This window comes from Astyanax mexicanus, chromosome 23, assembly GCF_023375975.1.
Source record: "Astyanax mexicanus isolate ESR-SI-001 chromosome 23, AstMex3_surface, whole genome shotgun sequence".
In the NCBI taxonomy this organism is placed as follows: Eukaryota; Metazoa; Chordata; class Actinopteri; order Characiformes; family Acestrorhamphidae; genus Astyanax; species Astyanax mexicanus.
The window spans coordinates 29,018,957-29,042,423 of NC_064430.1; the positions used below are offsets into that span (position 1 = coordinate 29,018,957).

General features: G+C 36.1%; 3 protein-coding genes across 4 annotated transcripts in view; 1 reads left to right on the forward strand and 2 right to left on the reverse strand.

The window, feature by feature from the left end:
* Positions 1–5,951, reverse strand: part of galns (galactosamine (N-acetyl)-6-sulfatase) — a 61,537-nt gene extending 55,586 nt beyond the window's left edge. For both annotated transcript variants that reach the window (XM_022665143.2, XM_049471047.1), the window contains exons 1-4: positions 5,592–5,951; positions 3,711–3,834; positions 1,938–2,012; positions 598–700 (exon numbers count right to left, since the gene is read on the reverse strand). In XM_022665143.2, the coding sequence (XP_022520864.2) occupies positions 598–700; positions 1,938–2,012; positions 3,711–3,834; positions 5,592–5,696 (407 nt within the window). In that variant the 5' untranslated portion in view covers positions 5,697–5,951. The remainder of the gene's footprint in view (positions 1–597; positions 701–1,937; positions 2,013–3,710; positions 3,835–5,591) is intronic.
* Positions 5,952–5,955: 4 nt separating this feature from the next.
* On the forward strand, positions 5,956–14,646 carry trappc2l (trafficking protein particle complex subunit 2L). The gene is made up of 5 exons (XM_022665147.2): positions 5,956–6,054; positions 8,859–9,031; positions 12,598–12,685; positions 12,824–12,903; positions 14,490–14,646. The coding sequence occupies exons 1-5, from the start codon at positions 5,992–5,994 to the stop codon at positions 14,533–14,535; spliced, it is 450 nt and encodes a 149-aa protein (XP_022520868.1). The 5' UTR covers positions 5,956–5,991; the 3' UTR covers positions 14,536–14,646.
* Positions 14,647–14,681: 35 nt separating this feature from the next.
* On the reverse strand, positions 14,682–23,410 carry pabpn1l (PABPN1 like, cytoplasmic). Its single transcript, XM_007230077.4, has 7 exons — positions 23,056–23,410; positions 20,819–20,927; positions 19,812–19,879; positions 17,876–17,982; positions 17,708–17,795; positions 15,402–15,532; positions 14,682–15,224 (listed from the first exon to the last, which is right to left on the reverse strand). The coding sequence occupies exons 1-7, from the start codon at positions 23,119–23,121 to the stop codon at positions 15,218–15,220; spliced, it is 576 nt and encodes a 191-aa protein (XP_007230139.1). The 5' UTR covers positions 23,122–23,410; the 3' UTR covers positions 14,682–15,217.
* Positions 23,411–23,467: the final 57 nt, after the last annotated feature.

Here is a 23,467-nt window from a genome sequence, read left to right on the forward strand (position 1 = left end):
CATGCCAAAAGTCATGGAACAGCAGTATATAATGATTTTTTTATATTTGTATTAATAATGAAAGGTCATCTGAGGGGATGGCTTTTGAATGTATGCATGTATGTATGTATATAAGTTAAAGAGGAGTTATCTTGTGAGGTGAGGTTGAACACTGGCCAGTGTGCTCATGGCAAGATTATGTAAATTACGGAAGTTATAAGAGCAAGGTCTAACAGCGGGCGCAGAAGGAAGGGGCATTCAATTACTGAAGTTATGCAAGTATTTAACATTCCTCTATCCACAGTATCGCGTGTGTATTGGGAATACATTACAAAAGGCTAATATTAACACCCACAGTGGACAGTGCAGTGCAGCGGATGGCAATGATCGAGACTATCACTATTTCTATTGGTCCACTCATTATGTAATGCTCACACAGCGTAAATGACTACTGGAGTTATCAAGTAACCCGACAAGAAAAATATATAAAGGCTATTTTACAGTAATAATAAGCAACTAATTTACATTTTCGAGGGCCCTTGACTCCAGGGGGCCCTCAGGGGTTGGCAGTTTTTGCTTTGTGTACGGTCGGCCCTGCATCACTGTAATTACACTCACCACTTTCCAACGATCTTGCTGACGTAGCCTCTTTTCTTCAGCATCTGAGGCAATAGGAGCTCATCTTTTGAAATTCCTCCAACGATCTCCTGCGGCGTGTAGGCTGTGGGTGAGGAACAACGGTTGTTATACACAACCTTCAGAATAAAAAAACAACAGCAGCAAAACTAAAGACAGTACACTGACCAAGCAAAAATATTATTACCTTCTGGATTCTATACCCATTAAACCTATATTTCAACTCAAGTGGTCATATTCAGTAGGACACATTGTAGTTCTATAATTACAGATTGTAGTCCTGAATCTGTTTCTCTGCATAACAATCCCTTAAAGATCAATGTGTTGCCAAAAAAAATGCCTTAAGTGTCATCTACAGGCTTTTTTTTATGGAAATCATTATAAACCCTTAAATGTTCTCTTAAATGTTTCAAATTCCCCTTAATTAATCCCTTCAGTGTTAAAAAGTAATTCCCTAAGTAAGGAAAATCTTCCTTTAGGGCTTATACTTAAAGTAGAACACTGAAATGGACTTTTTATGTAGTAAAACATGATAAAAAGTACTTATCTTTGAGGAATAGCACACCTCCGTTCTCCCAAAGCGTTCTAAGATCCAGAAATTTTAACCGTTTGTCCAAACACCCTTCAGACTGGGAGACACAGGGCATGATTGCCACCATTACTCCTAATGGCGACACTCAGAGCTGAAGCTTGCATTATAGGTTTTTAATAAGCTTCTTGTGCACTTTTTAAGTTATTAATGCCTCGTTTTAAACATCAGGGCTCTCTGAAATTCTAGCAAGGAGGTGTGGAGCTACTTTGAGCTGGATAACGGTGTAAAAAGCAATTTATCGGGGCAAATTATGCCCTGTGTCTCCCAGTCTAAGGGTGTTAAAAATTTCTGGATCTTGGAACGCCATGGGAGAACAGAGGTGTGCTATTCCTCAAAGGTAAATACTTTTTATCATGTTTTACTACACCAAAAGTGTAGTAAAAAAAGGTGTTTTATGCAACCGGGTACTGGACGACCACAAAACCTGCTATTATTATTTGGGTAGTAGATCATTATTCTCAGCAGTGAGTGGATTAGATGCAGCAGTGCTGCTGGAGTTTTTAAACATTATTCAATCTCTCACTGTCCTCCACTCTATTATACACTCCTACCTAAAGCTAAAACACCTTTTAGATAAAATAAAGTCAGAGACAGAAGCTCTGAATCTGCTCACAGCAGTGACACTGAGGTGTTTAAAAACTCAAGCAGCACTGCTGTATCTGATCCACTCTGTTCCAAACTTTATCTAATGTAACTGCTAATGAATACTGTATCAAAACACAGAACATACCATTCCTGGCGTGTGCATTAGTGGTGTAGAATCCGTTGCGGACTGGCAGTCTACCTGTAAGCAACGCGGCCCTGGCTGGAGAAAACAGCACAGAGAGAGATATTCCAGAGTTATTTCCCTTTAAACCACAGGAAATCATAACACTTCAAGAAGACGAGACCAAGGCATGGAATGTGCTACCAATCACGAGAAGCATCTGAAGCATGAAGGAAATCTATTACTACAGAGCCTCGGCTGTCCTCGCTAAATAAAAGTCTGAATATCTAATGGAAGTGCAGAAATCTTCCTGAAGAGCAAATCTGAGCTGCTTTAAATTTACAAAATCAGCCTCAAATAAGCCTTTCATTTCAGAGAGGAGACAGAGCGAGAGCGGGGAAAAAAAGCAGCAGAATAAATTGGAGACAGGGGAGCTCACCCCGCGCCGTGTGATTAGACGGCCCTTGTCCTATCAGCAGTGTGATTAAAATTCTAATTAAGCTTCTGAGGAAGTTTCTCTAATACTGTCTCCACGCTGTTAATCCAAAACACCAGGTACAGACTTCCTCCAGGCACCGTCATCTCACGCCGCCCAGATTCACTATCGATTAAGCCTTATTTGCTTAAAAATTAATTAGAACTGAGAGAAGGCTAATGCTACGTCTTTCTTATAACACATTTGTTCATATTCTCAAATGATGTATAATTTGCATATATCAGTAGTGTGAGTATTATCCACATTAGCATAATGAGTTCAATTGTCCTGCCACTCAATCAGTCCACGGTTCTCATATAGAAGCATACTGTACAGTAAGAGTGTGATAAACTGATCGAGTTCAATGCCTCCCAGAGTGTTTCTAAGGCTATGTTCACAAAGCAGGTGAAACTGACTAAAATCAGACTTTGCCAACAAATCATATATGTATTTTAATCAATGTCAATGTAACCCATATCTGACATTTGTCAGAACAGTTTGCACTGTGTAACTGTGACCCGCATATGTGCAAACAAGCAATCTATAACATAAAGTTTCCGTTTTATCTTCTCCAGCATCAGAGGAGCTATACCGCATTTCAGATCGCTGTATAGAGAACATATTATTTAGCCACAAGACTCCTTTGGTTTGTGTCCTTAAACTTCGTTTTTAAGCTTTTTATTGTCCTGTGATAGCGAACAGGCATTTCATAAAAAAAAAAAAAACACAGAGCAGTTGCAGCAAGAGCCTTTTAATGTTACTAAAACAGGACTATTACCTAGTTTTCCCACCAACTAAACCCTTACTCACTGCTGTTCTCCAATTTCCTGTCTCCTGCTGGCCTTTTTTCCTACTGTTTGAGTCTCATTACCGTGAACAAGATATATATCAGAATTTAACTCCACATACTGAAGGGACCCAAATAAAAAAAAAGGACAATAATAACATAACATAATATAATATAATATAATATAATATCGATTTTTGCTATTTACTTTGTGAAAAATGATTCAGGGAGCATGAGATCATCATTTGCACACATTGATTGTTTACTACAGAGTCCAGATCTTAACCTCATTGAGAATCTTTTGGGATGTGATGGAGAAGAGCTGCTTTGTGCAGCGGTTGGTCAGACTCTACCATCATCAATGCTGCAAGATCTTGGTGAAAAATTAATGCATTAAAGTGTGCGAACTTTTTTGGGTTTCAGGCAGTGTATAACAACACATAAAGATATTAGCATAACATAAATAATACCAAATAAAAAACAAATATCACTCTATGACAGCAATATAAAAGGGAACCTCAGTGCTGGCACACACATGGAGAACAGAGAGGGTTTGCAGTGTAGAAGTTGGGGAACAGCATTCCCTGAGAGGCCATCAAGTCCAAGTACGGCGTTTCCTTGGAGGGCTGACCAAATACCCCCAGATCTCCCCATCCCATCTGAAATCAAAAACAGCAATTTTTAGAGATAACCCTCGTGCTTCCAAACAATTAACACATAGAAACATTCAACACTACATCATTTTTTACAATACGACATTATCACAATACATTGTCCAAGATAAAGTTGATATCACGATACTGTGATTCTGCAATACTTGATATATCACAAGAGAATTCCCTTCATTCCAACTATGGGTTAGTGCACTGCTGCATGCTCGCATCTGACTGCTGATGTCTGTCTAGGTTGTATTTAATCAAGGCCTACCTTTGTTTTCCGTTGCCAAGATTGCAATACGCCAGAAATCTACCTAAACACACCTCATTTCCAGACCATCACACCCATCAGCATAGATAGATTCAAAAGACTGTTGGCAGGGAGCATCGCCATATGCAGGGTATAAGATAGGGCCTCATATTTTAATATTTCAGGCTATTTTTGCAAAAACTATATACTTGTGAATATGACTAAACACTGAAAAATATTTAATTCGTTTTAAAAATATTCCATTGCAAAAAACATATGTAAACATGCTGTTTCCCATAAATATAAGATTTTAAACATTCGGAATAAACTAAAAATCTGTAAACATTTGTCTATTTTGTGACAACATTAACTACCAAAACTGATTTGTTAATAAAATAATAATCATGTATGAAAAGAAATGATGCAACTAAAAGTAATGTATTTAAAATAATGTATTAATGCATGCATATAAACTGCAAACACAACTAATTATACAAAATTATCCTTTAAGCTTCACAGTAAAAAAGATAAAACCAATACAGCTACAGCTTTTTAGTACTTAAGTACAGTAATGAAGTAAAAATAATGCTCTAGTAGATACAGATACAGTATTTTAGTACTTAAGTACAGTAATGAAGTAAAAATAATTCTCTAGTAGATACAGATACAGCATTTTAGTACTTAAGTTAAGTACAGTAGTGAAGTAAAAATAATACTCCAGTATATACAGATAAAGAATTGTATTACTTAAGTACAATAGTGAATTAAAAATAATACTCTAGTAGATACAGACACAGCATTTTAATAATTAAGTACACTAGTGAAGGAAAAATAATACTCCACTAGAGTACAGATACAGCAGTTTAGTACTTAAGTACAGTAGTGAAGTAAAAATAATACTCCAATAGATACAGATACAGCATTTTAGTACTTAAGTACAGTAGTGATGTAAAAATAATACTCCAGTAGATATAGATACCGCATTTTAGTACCTAAGTACAGTAGTGTAGTAAAAATAATACTCCAGTAGATACAGATACAGTGTTTAAGTACTTAAGTACAGTAGTGTAGTAAAAATAATACTCCAGTAGATACAGATACAGTGTTTTAGTACTTAAACGTGCAGTAGTGAAGTAGAAAAAAAATACTGCACTAGATATTGATACAGCATTTTAGTACTTAAGTACAGTAGTGAAGAAAAATAATACTCCAGTGGATACAGATATCGCATTTTAGTATTTAAGCGCAGTACTGAAGTAATAAGAATACTCCAGTAGATACAGATAATGAATTTCAGTACTTAAGTACAGTAGTGAAGTAGTTTTACTTCCTTACTCTACATCTCTGGGAGAAACTACAGAAATCCAACACTATTTAGGAGCACTAATTAAATGTAACAAGAGAAAAAAAGTTTAAGCAGATAAGTTACATAGATGCATACAGGTCCAGGTGATGGGAGTAGAAGAGAGAAAAAGAAATAGTAACAGAAGGAAACACAAGGTATACTCACATCATCCATAAGCATGATGATGATATTAGGAGTGGAAACATTCTGGCTGTGAGCTGGAAGAGAGAATGAAGCCCAAAAAAAAATAGAAAGATATAGAATCTCCATTTCAGCTCATCTCTCCTCCACTATTCCCTTCTTTTCCCTTCACTTTAGCAGCTGAACATCACATGCCTCCACTAGTTACGACCAGGAAGCCAGTCAAACTATAAATAAAGGGTAAAAACTGCAGATTTATTCCTCTAACAGGCTTCCAATGAACAACGCAACGTGTTCATAAACTGCACAGCCTTGTAATGTACGAATATGCACGGAATAATCCCTAAAATCCGACAAAAATGACTTTAAACAGCACCTAAAAGGTGAGGAGAGGAGGAAATAATACTGCTATCGTCACGTGACCATGCGGGACCCACGTCATGCCCATTCCAATATGGCGGTCTGCGTGGCGGTGATAGCGAAGGAGGTAAAGACAGAAACTAGCTGAATTTTGTGCTTTTTAAGAGTTCAACTTCATATTTGCGGGGTCATAGCCGTGTAGGAGACTCTAGTCACCAATGCTGGAGCTTTATTTCGCTATGTTAATGCGTTTTAAGGGTATTTTAGTCGCGATAATGTGGCTCATCCGGGTTTTGGAGAAGAGAAGCCCTCTCAGATACAGTTGAGATATAAACAGTAGCTTTATAAATCCATTATTGTCGCTTTGCCTGATTTTGTAGGTCTGTTATTGCTCGCTATTGTTAAACTATATACTCACTAACCATTATGTGAAGCACTGTTAGTTTAATGTGTGTGGTTTGGATGCTTTACGGTGTAACATGTTCAGTATAAGTACAGTAATACAGCTTATATTGAGTGTGTGGCACTGTCATTAGTAGCTACTATTCCTGATTGGTATTAATGTCTGTATTAAAATTCACTGTAATTCTCAGATAAGATAGTATGTCAGAAATAAGGTTAATAAGTCAGTGTTGGTAGAATATAATTCATGCTTTGTGGGTTGCTGATCTAGTTTAAGACTAGGAAGGTAACTGGGTTCAGGTTCTCTTAGATAGTCTTTGGTATTGGGTGTAAGTAGTTAGGTCTTTCACAATAATAACATTATCAATTTATCGTACAATAATTGGACATGTCCTTAAATATATTTGATAATGGTGATATAATCTATTGTGTTTATTTATATATGTTTGTTCTCATATATAACAGTAAACAGTATTTTGGACAGTCATGCAATGACTAATCAGTAGCATTTATGTCAGTGGAATTTAATAAACTAAACGCAATAATTTCTGGGACAATATATCGTTCACACACAAAAAAAAAATATAGCGGGTTGTAAGAAAATAACAATATACTGAAGTATTGCAATATTTTATATTGCAGTTAGGGCTGTGCCAAATCATATTGTGTGACATTTTGACAGAAAAAAATCTCTATATCAATTGCAATATTTTGTAGTTGTTTTAAAATATACTGTATTTACTCTTTATTTTGTTTGTTTGCAGTTTATATGCATGAACTAAATATGCTGCACTTTAGTTTTGTGGTATATTTCTGTTGTCTTATTACTTTTTTCACATATTTATTTTGCTACGCTATTATTTTATACAATGTTTCTACTAAATATATGAAATGCTTTTATTTATGCTATTTATAATATTAAATAAAATTTTCATATTTAACTGCAGTAGTATATTCCACATTGTCCACCACAATTTACGATACTGTATAGATTTTCAAAAACATTATTAGTGAAGTAAAAAGTGGTGTCAGACAGTGGTTCATTTTGTGTTGTGAATAAACCCCTAGATGCCAGTGTTGTACTCGTTAGATCCCACCATTCTGATTACATTAAATGTAAACTCTTTCCTGTCTCACGGGGAAATAAAAAACAGTAGATGAGCAGTTAAAAAGTTAAAAAGCTCCGTGCGACAGTGCTCTTACTGTCCCAAAGATTCACAGCCCTAGTAAATAATGTAAGTAGATCGTACACGTGACTGTTTCATAGGCAGTTGTACTAATCCCTTAGCTCTGTACTGTATTAAAAACATGTTCTGTCTCTGTTTGCACTTCAAGCATAGTCTTAATATGACTAGTTATGGTTATGCATGGTTAAATTACAAGAAATTTAAGAGAAGAAAACACAAACCCTAGTCTTAATATGACTGGTTGTGGTTTGCACTTATTGTTTGCACTATTTAAGACCTAGAAAAGTTTTATTTTTATTTTTTATTCTTAATTCTATTTCTTATAGAATCAATGTGTGAGAGAAACCAGTCTGTTAAGTTTGCGTTTTATGATTTTGTCAAATAAAACTAGTTTTCAAGCCATTGTTAATTTTTGACGTTTTCTTAAAAAATTTATTTTTAAATCTCGTCTCGTCTCGTTCTCGTGAACCCAGTATCATGTCTCGTCTCGTCTCGTGATATTAGTGTCTCGTCACACCCCTAGTTGCAATTAGGGGTGGGCAATATTATATCGTATACAATATATCGTGATACAGAAATATCGTGATATTAAAAATCCATATCGTGATAATAGGGCTGTTCTGTCTTAAAAGTAGTCTGTTATTTACTGTGAAGCTTTAGGTGTATTTATTGTATAATTGTTTTAGTTTGCAGTTTATATGCATGCACTAAATATTCTGCAATATTTTTTGCTGCATTATATTATTTTATGCTATATTATTTATTTTGCCACATTATGATTATGCTGTTATACTCTTATACTATATTCCTGAAATAAATTAAATATTTTTCTGTTTTCTTATATCGCCAAGTATATCGTTATCGCAAAAATACCCTGAAATATCGTGATATTATTTTAGAGCCATATCGCCCACCCCTAGTTGCAATATATTGTGTTGCTTACAGTATTGCAATATGTTTTGATGCCTTTGATTTTGGTTTTGCTGGTTGTTCATGGCTGTAGATAATTAATTAATTTCGCCCAGCTCTACCTTTAATAGCGAAGCATCAATACTTTTCACATGAAAACAGCCTAGTTTTCTGTAACCTACGGTTTGCATAAACTGAAAAATTTGTTTCTTAGGAGAAAGTAAGCAGTTAAATACTTGCTTGAAAATTACACACAGTGCATGTAACTAGAAATATTTGACTATTCATCAAAATTATTTAATTCTAATTACAGAGCAAACTGTGTGAACCCTTTTACCACAGCACACTAACCTTTTTGTTAGATATAATACAAATAATATCTGTTTGGCTGTACATGTATGTAATTATTTGTATGCACTGTTTCTGTCCTCAGAATTATCCTCTGTACATACGGAGCGTCCCCAGTCAGAGTGAGCTGAAGTTCCACTACACGGTGCACACGTCTCTAGATGTAGTAGAAGAGAAGATCTCAACGGTGGGGAAAGCCATGGCTGAGCAGAGAGAGCTCTACCTAGGCCTGCTTTACCCAACAGAGGACTACAAAGTGTATCCTTTACATGAAGTGCTGATAGTCTTAAACAACCATGGCCCTTTTATGGGTTGTGTCTAGAAATGCTGCCTGATGCCCTGCTGTCTACCTGATCTACAGTATCTTACAGTACAGTATGATTGAAATCTTTGTATCTAAATCAAAAAGTAACTATACAGTCTGATCTAGCACACTGCTAGATATGAGCGTTTAGCTCTGTTGACATTAGATGTTAGTGTTTTTGCCCAATATATCAGAAGGCTAGGCTACATATATTTTAGACACAGGGATAGTTTACATTTACAATTGCATTAAAGGCATTTAGAAGACTATTCAGAATGACTTACACAAGTACTTTGATGTTAACATCAATGTAACAGTTTATTATTTATTGATTTGAGATTGAGGTAGATGATGATCTGATATCCGGACCTCACTTACATTTCTGTTGCTGAAAGCAATCATATCATCACAGCAGGATTCCAAAATGTAGCGCCAACACGTAGCCCATTTCCACCAATTTGGAATCGGTTCCAATACGGTTCGTGTACCGGATTTTGAACTGTTTGCCATGATTTCCCCAATAAAAATTGGTTCTGCAATGTACATAGTTTGTTCCCAGCTAGAACCAAAGATGAGTAGGATATTAGTGTGAACCATGACGACATCTGAGGGCGTCTCTAGTTGTATGGGAGCAAGGAGCAGTCAGATACCAAAATGAATGTGTTCATATGGAACAATTTAGCAAAATAAACTCCAGTGTTCAGCCTTTCAAACATGTTCTGGGTGTAACTCCAGAATCAGCAGCAGTAACGCTTGCAAATCTACTGCCTGTTGTATAAAAATCTAAATGTGCTGGTCAGTTTTTCTTGCTTTTCTATTAAAATCCATCGTTCTATTTTCTAAAATTAAAAGAATGCCTTGGCTAAGTGGACAAATAATATTTTAATGAGAGTTTAATGAGCTGTTTAACTCTATTCATCCCCATTTATTAAGGACTCATGGGATCCCTCTAACAGTTTACAGTTATTTTCTGATATAATAGGTGGAGATAAGTAGTGATGTATCCTCGGTTCCACTTAAATTTTTCCAAATGTGGGCTGGTTCGTTGAAAAGAACAGAAACAGTTCCAGAACTAAAGTTCTTTTGGCGAAAAAGGGGCTACCAGAGTATGAGGAGAAATTCTTAAGGGTTCTTAAGCCAGGCGGACACTGTGCGATTTTAGCCCGATTTTAAGCCCGATCTGGTCGGATGCGACTGAATTTCATGATCGGGCCGAATTTTAGCTTGATCGTGCGTCGTTTGTCGTGCAGTGTGAGAGGGGAAGCGATGTCCGATTAATTGCCCATAGGAGCTGCGAATGGGCAGTCGGACGCGACCAGGGATTTCTGACATGCCAGAAATTTTGGTCGCTTGTCTCACAGTGTGAGTGAGCTGTTTTGCGGGCCGATTTCTTAACGTCACGACCTGTTTTCCCAAAAATCTGCACAGTAACTATAAATTATTATTAGTCATATTTATTTCTGTCAGTTATAAGGATTTATATTTATGTTCGGTACACAGACTTATAGCTTAATATAGCAGACACAGGCATTCTGCTGTTTAAGAATTTACAACAGATGCTTATTCTCAGTCAATAGCTGGAGTTTTTGAAAAGAAAAAATAAAAGAGAAAATAACTTTGACAAACATAAATTTATTTTATTTCACTTTGCTATTATATCTGAAAAATAAAGCACATTGTCAACATCTGGTGCTGCCCGTCAATTATATAAAACTTAAAACATGCACAGAAATATAAAGCTATATTTTATAATTCGTTTCTTTTCACCAGTGCAAATTTATTAAAATTATAAATATATTAATTTATTAATTAAAATCTCGTCCAGTGCTCCAGAATATTAGCCACGCAAAGCCAGCTTAGCGCGTGGCAGTGCGCGCGACATTGCGCGCAGAATAACCTCTGTCTTCTAAAATAAACGTTTTAATAAATAAAGTCGGAGAAGTGTAGTAAAATTAATGCTATTAAACTTACTAAAGCTAATAAATGTACTGATAATTAATAAAGATAAATCCGACAAAATGCGCTGCGCCTCTCTCTCGCTCTCTTTCGCAGCGCGGAGCTGAATTCAGCGCGAGGCTACAGAAACTCAGTTCAGTTGAATAAAAATAAGTAAGGGCCTGTAAGTACAAGCAAAGGACCTGTAAGTAAATATAGTCAAATATAAAGAATAGTTTGAGGTTTTGGTGAGCTGTTTTCATGATTTGAAACTGAAACTAACTGAAACTTTGAATATTCTGCAGAAAGCCTGGGTTATTTTAAACGAATTTTTAATTAGTTTATATTTTATATTTATTCATTTAAATTTTTTTTCTTCTTTTATTAATCAAATCATTAAATATATATCTTCATAAGATATATATTTTTTTACCTTTTATGTCAATTTTTATGATCTTTTTAAAAGGTCCTATTTTTCCTTTTTTACGTGTATATTTTATTCGTCTATAATAAATGTCAGTTTTTATTTCAATTTTTTATATATTTTTTTAATCCCTTTTAAACTGTTAATGCTCAGCGGCACTGTAAAGGAGGGTCCCTATCCAGTGTGAATAATCTATTGCTTGTTTAATATTCAGTGTTGCAAAACCAGTTTTTACATAAACAATAAACAGAATAAAAAATAAAATCATTTGATTTTATTTAAGCTGCTGGTGTTTCTTTCGCAGCCTGACGCGCAGTCATTTTTCTATGCGCTCTCCTTCTGTAAAACGGACCACGTAGAGTCCACGTCGCCTCAGCCACCTGCGAGTCCATGTACGTCTCTTCCGTGGACTTTCAGCGCACAACAGGGCACAAATAAGCAAAGCTAAGCGCTTTCTTTTGCAAGGCGTTGTGTTGAAGCGAGAGTTTGTACGCAAAGAAAGCTCCGCCTACGGGCTGCGTTTAGACGTGCAGTGTAAGCTCCCCCGTCGCAGCAGGTCAGTCGGACCGTACAGTGTGTGCAGATGAATCGGAGGCGTTGTTCATACACGACAAACGATTCAAACGTGCTGTTTGAGCTCTCCAGAACGCATCCGATTAAAAAAATCGCACAGTGTCCGCCTGGCTTTACACAGTCTGACCTACATGGATATGCCAAATGCAATGGGACGGAAACCAGTCCCATGTCCCACCAGTCCCATGACTTTTGCCATGTGGGGTATGTGTGGGGGGTCTCCTGCATTGAATGTGGATGTAGTCATTTCTGCCAGAGTTGCTTGCTCATTCGCATACAATTTGCTCCAACGCAATTACAGAGTGTTGCCAGGATGTTCAGTGTCACACACAAGTTAACACCTCACAATTTACACAGGTGTGGGCATTCCTTAGCTGTCCCTGAGGTAACACCTGATGGTCCCATGCCGCTTTGGTTAATTAAAAGGAATACTAAGAGACTCCAGATTTAAACAAATTCAAAAGTGGTCTGCTACCAACAATGCCCAGCCAAGTGGTTAGAAACAAAAGAAAAAAAGATCTAAACACCCTTCCTGTGACAAAGGCCAATAAACAGTCTGTATAAAAACAACCTTGACAGTAATTTCAGATATGGTTATGTGACCAACTCCAAAGTAAAGTTCGTCATTGTTGTAGACTCGTCAAACACATCACTAAGAGACAACGAGATACGGAGTGTAAGTCCACATTTCTCCTATTCTGAGCTCAATTTAATTATTTGACTGTCATGCAGTGTAATTCTGAATTAACCAATCCATGTTTCTTACAAACAGTAAAGTCTTACTGTCTTTTACCATGTCACTTTCTCTCCACAGATGTTCAGAAAGTTGCATAACTCTTTCACAGATGTGATGTGTAATCCATTCTACAACCCTGGTGATCCAATTCAGTCAAAGTAAGAACTGCTAGTTAATGCTGTAGGATACTGTAAAAACACTTGTTGCAATATTAAAAAAATGTAGGATGCCACAAGATTTCTATAATCTAACATGCAATGATATAAATACTGTTCTCTGTGAATCCAAGCTTGTAAATAAATTATATTGAGTAGATACAGTCATGGCTCAAAGTGTTGGCACCTCAGATTTTTTTTCCAGAAAGTGTTTCGTTTTTTTTTTCGTTGCACACCCTCTGGAAAAAATAAGACATCAATCGCTTCCTATAACCATCAACAAGCTTCTTACACCTCTTCTTTTGAAACTGCTCCAAGTCTTTCATATTTCAAGGGTTTCTTCTCCCAACAGCAATTTTAAGATCTCTACAAAGCTGTTTAATGGGATTTAGATCCAGACTCATTGTTGTCACTTTCCAGAACTCTCCAGGTGCTTTTTAAGTATGTTTGGGGTCATTGTCCTGCTGGAAGACCCATGACCAAGTTTTTTTTCCACTGGACTTTACATTGCAACCCCAAATCATGTATATTAGTTTTATATTAGTCCTTTGGTCATATTTCATGATATTTTGCACACAGTTTTAGTTTCATTTGTCAACAAGACATTTTCCCAGGTTTTTCAGGATTTTGGTTTAGTTTCATTTAATTCAAATGTCGAGGGATAGTTGGTGCTCTGACACTGATGCACCCTGAGCCTGCAGGACATCTTAAATTTCTTCTCCACCACCCACACAGACTATCCTGGGTTGTAACCCTTCATATTCTTTTCTCTTCCATCCACATCCAGGGAATGTAACGTGCAATGGGTAAAAAAAAAAAATCTTGTAATCTTGAGATTAATAGTTTAATATTTTAAAATCATTAGACTGTTCTATATTCCTCTTTTTGTTCTCCAGGCTTAGTGTGGCACAGACACACATACACAAGGCAAATATTCAAAGACTTCTCTCCTTATTATCTGATTTCAGGTGTATTTTTTTTATATTGCCCACACCTGTTACTTACCACAGCTAAATTTAAAAGAAAGAAAAAAGTTATTTACCCACAGTTTTAAAAAGGCTCCAATCATTTTTGTCCAGTTTTGTGTAAAATTGTTTCAATACACAAAGTAAATACACATTTCATATTTAATTGCAATAATTTCCAATACTTTCAGTCATGATGGGGAGAAAAGTTAAACGTACAGAAAACGTATGATGTGTTAAATAGGAATTGCCTTGCGTGTCCTGCAATGGTGCTATTGTTTATGCCTACTTTGCAATAATGATGCTGTAAAGATATACACAAATCAAGCATAACACTGATGCCCTACCCTGTTCAATTCAAATGATAATTGCCAGAATAGTGCAAGTCGCCTTCGTAATATTATACACTATTTTTTGCCTTGTTTAAATTGATTAGTTATCTTTATACATCAAGTATTTTTTTCCCTGCTACATTGACCGGTATGCACATTTCCCTCATTTGACACCAAAGCACACCCAATCATAGTATTTGATATTTTGTCCATCCCTATTATTGATCTTTTGGGTGAGTATACAGAGCAATCCTATTAACACAATCTTTTCTTTCTTTTGTTTATTTTTTAGGGCGTTTGACAGCATGGTGTCGGCTATGATGGTGCAGTCCAGCTAAAGCAATTTCCTTTATATTGTAAATACATTAACCTGTCTGTTTTGCTCATCTCCTGATGTGTATAAATGTTTGTATATTGTGTGAAATAAAAGTCTGTTCAGTTAAGAGAAACTGAGAGAACTGAATTATTATACAGGCAAAAGCAAAACAGATTATTTATTTATTTTCTTCATTAAATTCATTCTGTGATTTATATTAAACAGTGAACAGAGAGGATAGAAAAGTTACACAAACCAAGAAAAATAATAATTACTGAAATGCAAAAAAGTAAACCCAGCCTCTAAACAGCTCATTGAATTTCAAAGAAGGTACATCAATAAAAATACAAATAAAATGGTAACAGTTTATCATTAGTTCAAACCAAGTTCTCCTGCTTGATTCTTAGTTAAATGTTTAGGCTTGAAGTCTGACAGAACATGAGAAGCTTTACCCAACGTATACAGCTACTAAAAAATCTTATCCACAAAATTACATAGTTCCAAAGAGAATTAGGGTAGAGCTTGGGTGACAGTGAGCACCTATAAGTGCTGACGTGACCATTCAAAAAAAAGGAAAACAAAAAGAATGGTTCTCTTCTTTCAGTCAATCAGGAACACACCACGGCTGTGTTCTCCTACCTCCTCTGATACAGGGTACAGGAACACCACACATTAATGAAGACATTCAAACTGAGCCTCCGAGTTTAGAACCTAAAAGTAGAGAGAGAGGGTTAAAGAATAAAAGATGGAGGTTTTTTTGTGCTTGAAATGTTTATTATGGCAATAGAAACCCAGACATTTAGCTTTTGATTGCAATTCTTATTTATAATTTCTATCGGAATGTTATATAAACTAATGAGAATATCTTTGCTGAAAGGAAACACTGACCTGACGAAGCCGCGGAATCTGCCGTTGTTGAATCTGGAGCCGCGGAATCCTCTGCCTCTGAATCGGCCGCCCCGCAGGAACCCCCTGTCTGTAGTGCTGATGCCAGGCATGTTGGTCCTTTTAGGTAGTACCTGAAACCACAAGACCACCATATTTAGTATTTAAAAAGTATTTAAATAATTAACTCTGCAGGGACAGAAAACACAGGTATTATTAATTTGCTGATTTTGTACAAAACAATTACACATGTACAAAACTAGTCAAATGTGTACATGTTTTATTTTTATTTTTCCATTACTCTATTAGTCATAGAGTTACCTGGAAATCCAAGAAACTAACTCTTGACAAGTTCAGCACAGCTGTTAACTGAAATTTCAAAATGTATTGTCTCTTAGTGTGTTTGAGAGCATCAGTTGTAACGTTGTGAAGAGGTAGAGTTGGTGTACAGTGAATAGCTCTATTTGAGTAATGTTCTAATCCATATTATGACAGGAACTGCATAACTAAGTAAAGAAAAATATACTTTCTCTGATTTTACCAAATTAAAAATGTCTGGAATATAAATCAAGAGGAAGATGGACGATCACAAACCATCAAACCAAACTAAACTGCTTGGATTTTTGCACCAGGAGTAAAGCAGCATAAAGTTATCCAAAAGCAGTGTGTAAGACTGGTGGAGGAGAACATGATGCCAAGATGCATGAAAACTGTGATTAAAAAAAAACAGGGTTATTCCACCAAATATTGATTTCTGAACTCTTAAGACTCTTATAAATATGAACTTGTTTTCTTTGCATTATTTGAGGTCTGAAAGCTCTTCATCTTTTTTTGTTATTTCAGACATTTCTCATTTTCTGCAAATAAATGCTCTTAATTGACAATATTTTTATTTGGAATTTGGGAGAAATGTCTGTAGTTTATAGAATAAAACAACAATGTTCATTTTACTCAAACTTATACCTATAAATAGCTAAATCAGAGAAACAGATTCAGATTCAGGTCTCTTCAAACTGCAGACGAATTAGACTGTGGTTCAGTAGATCCGGCCCAAGAACACCTCCTTTGGTCGGACCAGACTCTGGTCTTTTGGTTCACACCTGCCATGTCTGGTTCTTAGTATTGACAATAGAATATAGAGAATATGGGGCAGCTAATCAAGACATGAAACCTTTGACACCCTGCCTAATATGCCAGGCTTGGGCTAGAGGGATATATAAAGCACCTCTACAGCATTGATAGGATGAGGAGAGGTGGTGGATAATCACCACCTTGACCTCACTAATCCTCACTAATCCGATTCAAAACCCTAACTCTGGCCTACAAGGCAAAAAACAGACCAGCTCCTCCATACTTGATGGCAATGGTCGAAGCCAGATCTGCACCAAGAGCTCTTAGAGCTTCCAGTACGGCTCGGCTCGAACCTCCATCACTCAAAACACACAGAAAACAGACATCCAGACTCTTCTCTGTGCTGGCACCAAGGTGGTGGAATGAACTTCCACTGGTTGTCAGAACAGCAGAGTCACTCGCGGTCTTCAAATGTCAACTGAAGACATCTTTTCAAAGAGTTCCTAGACTAATCAAAAAAAAAAAAAAAAAAATGGGGTTCCTAGGGTTCTAAACATGATCAAGCTTTGTGTATCTCTTGATCCTAGTCTACAAACTAGCTTTGGATATTTGAAGAAACATCGAAGCACTGTTGTAAGTTGCTCTGGATAAGGGCGTCTGCTAAATACCATAAATGTAAAAGTAAATCTAATGCTATTCTTATTAAATGCAGTCAAATCCTCACAGCAGTGCTCCAAAATCTAGCCAAAACCTTCTCTGAACAGTAGAGACATTTACTCTAACAAACGCAGAATAAACTCTTTAATACCCTACCTAGTGAATGACAGGGTGTATTCAATTAAAGTGTATTTTTTTATAGCTTTTATATTGGACGTTTTAGTAGAGCAACTTCTCAGCAATCGGAGGCTGAAACTCAGAATGAACACACTTTTCTCCTCCTCTCAGCATCTGTAGGTGGTCTTTATATGTGGGCCATAGCTTGTTAACTATAATTGGAAAACGTTATTCTGGGGATAAAAATTAAAGCTTTTGAAACCCTTCTCTGTAAAATTACACCAATCACTCCAAAATACAGCTTTATATCATCCAACTAAGGACCAACAGCCACTCAAAGGGCTGTGGGGGGGAGGGGGGAGTGAAAGAGGAAAGGAAAGAAAAAAGAAAAATCAATATTTGCTTCAAAAACACAACTCCTAACCTTTAAAGCGCTGTCTGGCTCTTAGCCTTTTCTCCCTCACCTTAATGACACGTCCTCTGAACAGGGTTTCGTCTAGAGCCATGGCCGTCCTCACTGATTCTCTATCGGAGAACTCAATGTAGGCGAACCTGAGGGGAAGAGGGAGAGAGTACACACTGATGAAGCGTGTTCACAGCAGCGGTACGGGTAAATGCTGCCACGCTCTCACCCTTTTGGATGGCCTGTGAACTTATCACACAGAATGGTGACCCTGTTAACATGGCCACAGCCATTAAAGTGGATCTCCAGCTCGTCAGCAGTCGTCCCATAATCCACCTGTTTCCATTCAAATAGTAAAAAAAGTAACATGAGACCCCAGTGTATATTAAATAAACAGGGCTTGTAGCATTCTTAATATCAAAATACTGCCAGGATATTGTATTTACAGTAGAGTCAGTATCAATAAAACATCATCTCATTCAATCTTTTAATTTTTCCCCCATAAAATTGTAAATGAACACTGAAATGATCCAGACTAAAAAGCATGTGAAGCATTTAGGCGCTCTAATCTAGGAAGCTGTTAACTCTGATAAACTTATCTTGTGCAACATAGGCAACTCTTGCTCTGCCTTTCCTGGGGCGGTCCTGATGAGAGCCAATTTCATCATAACGCTTTTGATGGTCTTTGTGAATTTTTTCAGATTGACTGACCATCACTTCTTAAAGTATTTTTTTTCTTTACTTAGTTGAGTGTTTCTTCACATAATATAGATTAGAACATTCCTTAAATAAAGCTATTCACTGTATCAAAAATATAAAATATATTCTGGTTTGTTTAACACTTTTTGTTTGACTAAATAATTCCAGGTGTTTTTTTATAGTTTGGATGACTTTAGTATTAATCTACAATGCAGAATATCTTAAAAATAATAAAAAGCTCTTGAATAAAGTGTGTGTGTGTGTGTGTGTGTGTGTGTGTGTTTGTGTGTGTACAGTTCTGATGGTTGCTGAGTTTGTGTTTATATTGCCAATTAATTAAAGCAGTATTATGCGATTATAGGCTTTTTTGTGTCTTTGCTTCTGGGCACCCTCTACTGCAGGTGAGGAGTGTAATTCACTTTTACACCACCAATAAAAATACAAATCATGTCCACTTTTGAGTCCAAACTTTTGACTGTTTCTGTAGATGAATGTTAACCTTCGCTTTAATGAACTTCCTGTACATTGTATACAGTTTTTTTATTTTATGAGGGTCTTTTGACCATGTCTGCAGTGCTGCCTGGTTAATCTAATTAATTATCATTTAAATATTTACACCTTAAGAAACCAAATGCATTTCAATTATTAATTTACATATTAAAAAAAAATAATAACCCAACCCCACATCAGTGACATCAAACCTACATAGAGTTTAATTTTAAAGGTCTCTGCTGCATGATAACCAATTACTAATATTAATTACACTTAATAGCTCTCATATGGTCTCGATACTGAGCTTAAAGTGACAAAATATCAGTTATTAAATTTATTTTAGAATATCTAAAATGTATCTTTGAAAGGAAAAAAAAAAAAAATCACCATGAACAATTCAACATGTCTTCAGCTCTAGGTCAACCACCTTTCCATCAAATGCTATTTTTCGCTAAAATTGTAAACAGTAATTGAGTAAATATGATAAATAATCAAAAGAATTTAAAAAATCTTAAATCTTAAAGGACAAATGGAATTGGGTTGTAGTGAAACATGATCATTTTAAAATGTGCCTAATAGCCCACCTCCATTCACCCCCAGCATTCCCAAATATCTGCTGAAAGCATCGGCTAAAAGTGCTGTATTTTAAAATGCTGGGGTCGCATGCTGATTTACTATACCATACTAGTCCATTTCACACCTTTCTAAAAAAAAAAAGTATGTGAAAACAAAAAGGCACAGTATTATTATAATAACCCAGAAATTAAAAACTAAATTTTTAAAGGCTAAATTTAAAGGCTTAAAACTGGCCCAGGTCAATGGTCTTCATTTAGAGGAAGAAAAAAAAAGCCTGATTACTGTTTATTAATATTTGGTGCAGATCAATAAACATTAAAAGGTTAACTACTATAAAAAGTATACTCTGAGCCACATTCACATAAAATGAATAAAACAGAAACAAAACAAAGGCTTACATTCCCCACATACACAGATCTGTTGTCAGCATCTATTCTCTCCTCATGGGTCATACTGTAGAAGAGTCCTGGTGACACAAGGAGGGACACACAACAGAAATATTATTAGTTGATACTAGTTCAGATTCTATAAAAATCAGCTTGTAGTCATGTAGTGTATCTCAGGCTTTAGTGAGCACATTAAAGAACTTTAATACATCCTGTCATTCTCACCTACATGAGCTACATTTCCCTTTACTTGAAACCGATTAACAAGAAGAATGAGCTTTACCCTCAGATTCCTTTTATTTCTCCTTAGGAATTAAGTGTTAATATACAGTTACAGCATACACAGGAATCACCCGCTTCAGTTTTTGCCCATTTGTGCACTCAGCACAACACTGATTCCTTTTTTTTCTTCTAATGTTTAATAGGTGACTACAGCCTACCTCAACTTCCTGCAATTTCTTCTGAAAGTTAAAAATAAATAATAATAAGGTTTAAAACAAACTGGACCATGGCTAAGTTGATTTAGACCGAGATCTCCTCTGGTCAAACAAAATTTTGGTCTGGACCATGGTTTGTGCAACCTTGTACACCATTTTTCTGCTTCAGCCAATCACCTTTAAGAACTCACTGTTCACTTGCTGTCCAATATGTCCACCTCTTGACAGGTGCCACTGGAATATCAATATTATTTTCCCGTCAGCCGTATTAAATGTTATGTCTGACTGTTTTACTTTACAGGCTCTACCATTGGTCTAAATCTGTTCTTCTCTTTTAAAAGTCTATTATAACACAATTCATAACAATAGTTATATCTGAATATCTATAATACTACTACATAAAATCTCAAAATCCACCATAAAAGACTGTTCCTGTGACAGCACTGTCTTTAGCTAACGGTGAGCCGCAGGCAGCAGGAGAGCCCTTCTGGGGCATGGCTCATTGGGCAGCGATGAGGCACAAGTAGAAAGCACCACAGCCCAGCAGATGGGCTCAGGTGCAGTCCAGCTGATCAAGCTCACCTGCCTGAGGGCTGTAGAGGAGCTGCTGTCTCCCTCCTCCATACTGCACCTCTCTCTGATTCTCCGCCTCTTCCATCTCGATCACACGGGCCTTAATGGCCTCCAGCTCCTGCCAGAGGAAAGGCAGGGAAAAAACATTAGTTTTACTAGAAGAGCGATGATATATATTGGAAGGGTTTTGGATGAATTTAAAGACTATTCAACCACAATATCATATTAAAGTGCATTTATGTACTGCAATGACTGACTGACAATACAACAAAATAGACTGACATGCCACATCATGGGACTAAAACTAATTTATGACTTTTGCCATGTCCCAAAGAAGCTAGCACTAAACGCTGCACTGACCTGCAACTGGTTTGGCAGTTATTTATCTGTGTTTTATGGCAAGTGGTCCTCTTTTAGCACACAACAAAAAAACGTCAACAAGTGTCGGTTTGATATATCTATAAATATCTGATTCTTTAAAAATGCAAATATTGTTCCAAATAGATGTGCATCCCAAGAATGGCGCTTTAGATTAGCTTTAAAAGAAGGCTGATCAATAACAATCACAGTTGAACTGTTCTAATTTTGGCACCAGGTGCGACATAAGGTCATCCAAAATCAGTGTGAAAGACTGATGGAGAGCATGCCAAGAGCATGAAAGCTGTGATGAGTACAAATCTGGGTTATTCCAACAAATACTGATTTCTTTAAAACTTTAAAAAACAGCAGTATTCCTATTTTTTCTAAATGCATATAAACATGTTTTCTTTGACGTATTTTTCCATCTCTCATTTACTACAAACAAATGTTAAAAAAGAAAATATTTGTATTTTGGAAAAATTTGTCAGCAGTTTACAGAACAAAACAACAATGTTTACTGCACTCAAAAAATATACCTATTAATAGTAAAATCAACTGATCTTGTTTTGTAGCCATGTGCCCTTCACATTATAAACCGATCTCAAATCGCTCATTTGAAAGCAGAAGAGCAGATTTACTGATCTGTACAGCATAAACTCAACTACCTGCCCCACACGATGATTTGGAGATCAGCGAATCTGCGCAGCGGGGCGCGAGCCGTAACTTTTCAAATTCATCCGCGCGCAAGTTCAGCTCTGAGGTAAACCGTCAGTTTTACCTCAGGTAGGGACATTCTCATATTTCTCATAACAGCGCGCTTAAAACATTTCAAAACATATTTAAAGTTGAATTAAAAATTAGTTAGCTGTCTGCCAATGGATATGTATCTTTCTTAGCGTAAACTGTTAACGTTAGTCTTAATAATTAACCAGAAATACACAAAATATAGCGTTAGCTTAGCTAAGTCATTGGTTATCGTTATCGTTAGCGAGCTTATAACTTGCTAACCTACATTAGCCGGCTAATATAGGCTGGCTTTTTTTTAGGAACACATGAGTATTTCTGGTGTAAATCATTAAATACTCGTAGATACAAAAACCAAGACTAAATATTTTAGTATAACTTATTATCATATCTAAACATGACCTAAAAATATGACAAAAATATCTAGCTAGTTAGCTAAAATCATCATTATGTACTAGTAGATACAAATTATTTTAATATTCATTTTTTTATTAAAATATCATGCCTAAATGTGACGAATGTAACATAGCAAAGACATCAAGAAAATGACATCTATATTTAGTTAACTGCCTAAAAACGCCATTAAATACTTAAATATATTCATATTAAAATTGGCATTAAAATATTATCATGCTTAAGAATGGCATAAAAATATAACCTAGCAAAAGATATCAAGAAAATAACATCTCATGCTAGTTAAAAACGTTGAAATCCAATCATACTTCAACTTTTCTCCCAAATTTTTTGTTTAAACTATATTTTAGCTTAAATTTACCATCATTTTGATTTTTTTCCTCAAACCTTTCATTTTATTCCAGGATTAAACGTTCATTTACAGAGCATTTAAGATTACAGATTACATTAAGTTACACATTATATTTTGGCTAAAACATTTCATTTTTACCTTCCAAACCTTTCATTTTATTGCATTATTAAACATTAAACCCATTTACAGAATTTTAATTTCCATTCCAATTGAAAATTATATTTTCAACTAATGTATCGTCATAATGTAAGTCATATAGCGTTAGGTATGGCAACTATATATAACTAAAGCAACCACTTGAGTTTCGTAAGCAAAGATCACGCCACACAGTCTTATACCCCAACTACACTCAGTCTAAACTCAGGTATGAACTTACTGGATCATCTGTGAACTGGTTTCCAGAGTTCAGAGCTCCTTTAATGTTGTAAATCTGCTCCGCCATCTCTATTACTAGCGACGCTGGCCTCCTTCACTCATGCCACCTTCAGCTCCTTCTTTCTGTCTGTTTTCCAGTCTCTGCAGGTCTGCAGGCTTTTACTAAAACAGCTTATCTCCTTAAACAGGTAGTAAAATCTTCACTTCTCTTAAAGTAAACGCGTCGAGGCGGATATTCCAGTTGTAAGCCGAAGAAAAAGCTGCTTTTCTCAAGTCTGAACAGTTTGCCTAGATATCAGCCATAGTGGAAATAGGGCCGGGCTTTAATTAAGCATGGCCTCACCTGCAGGTCATGTGATCTGGAGGGACCAAACGTGAACCATGAATTAAAATGTATTTATTATTTTATTTAT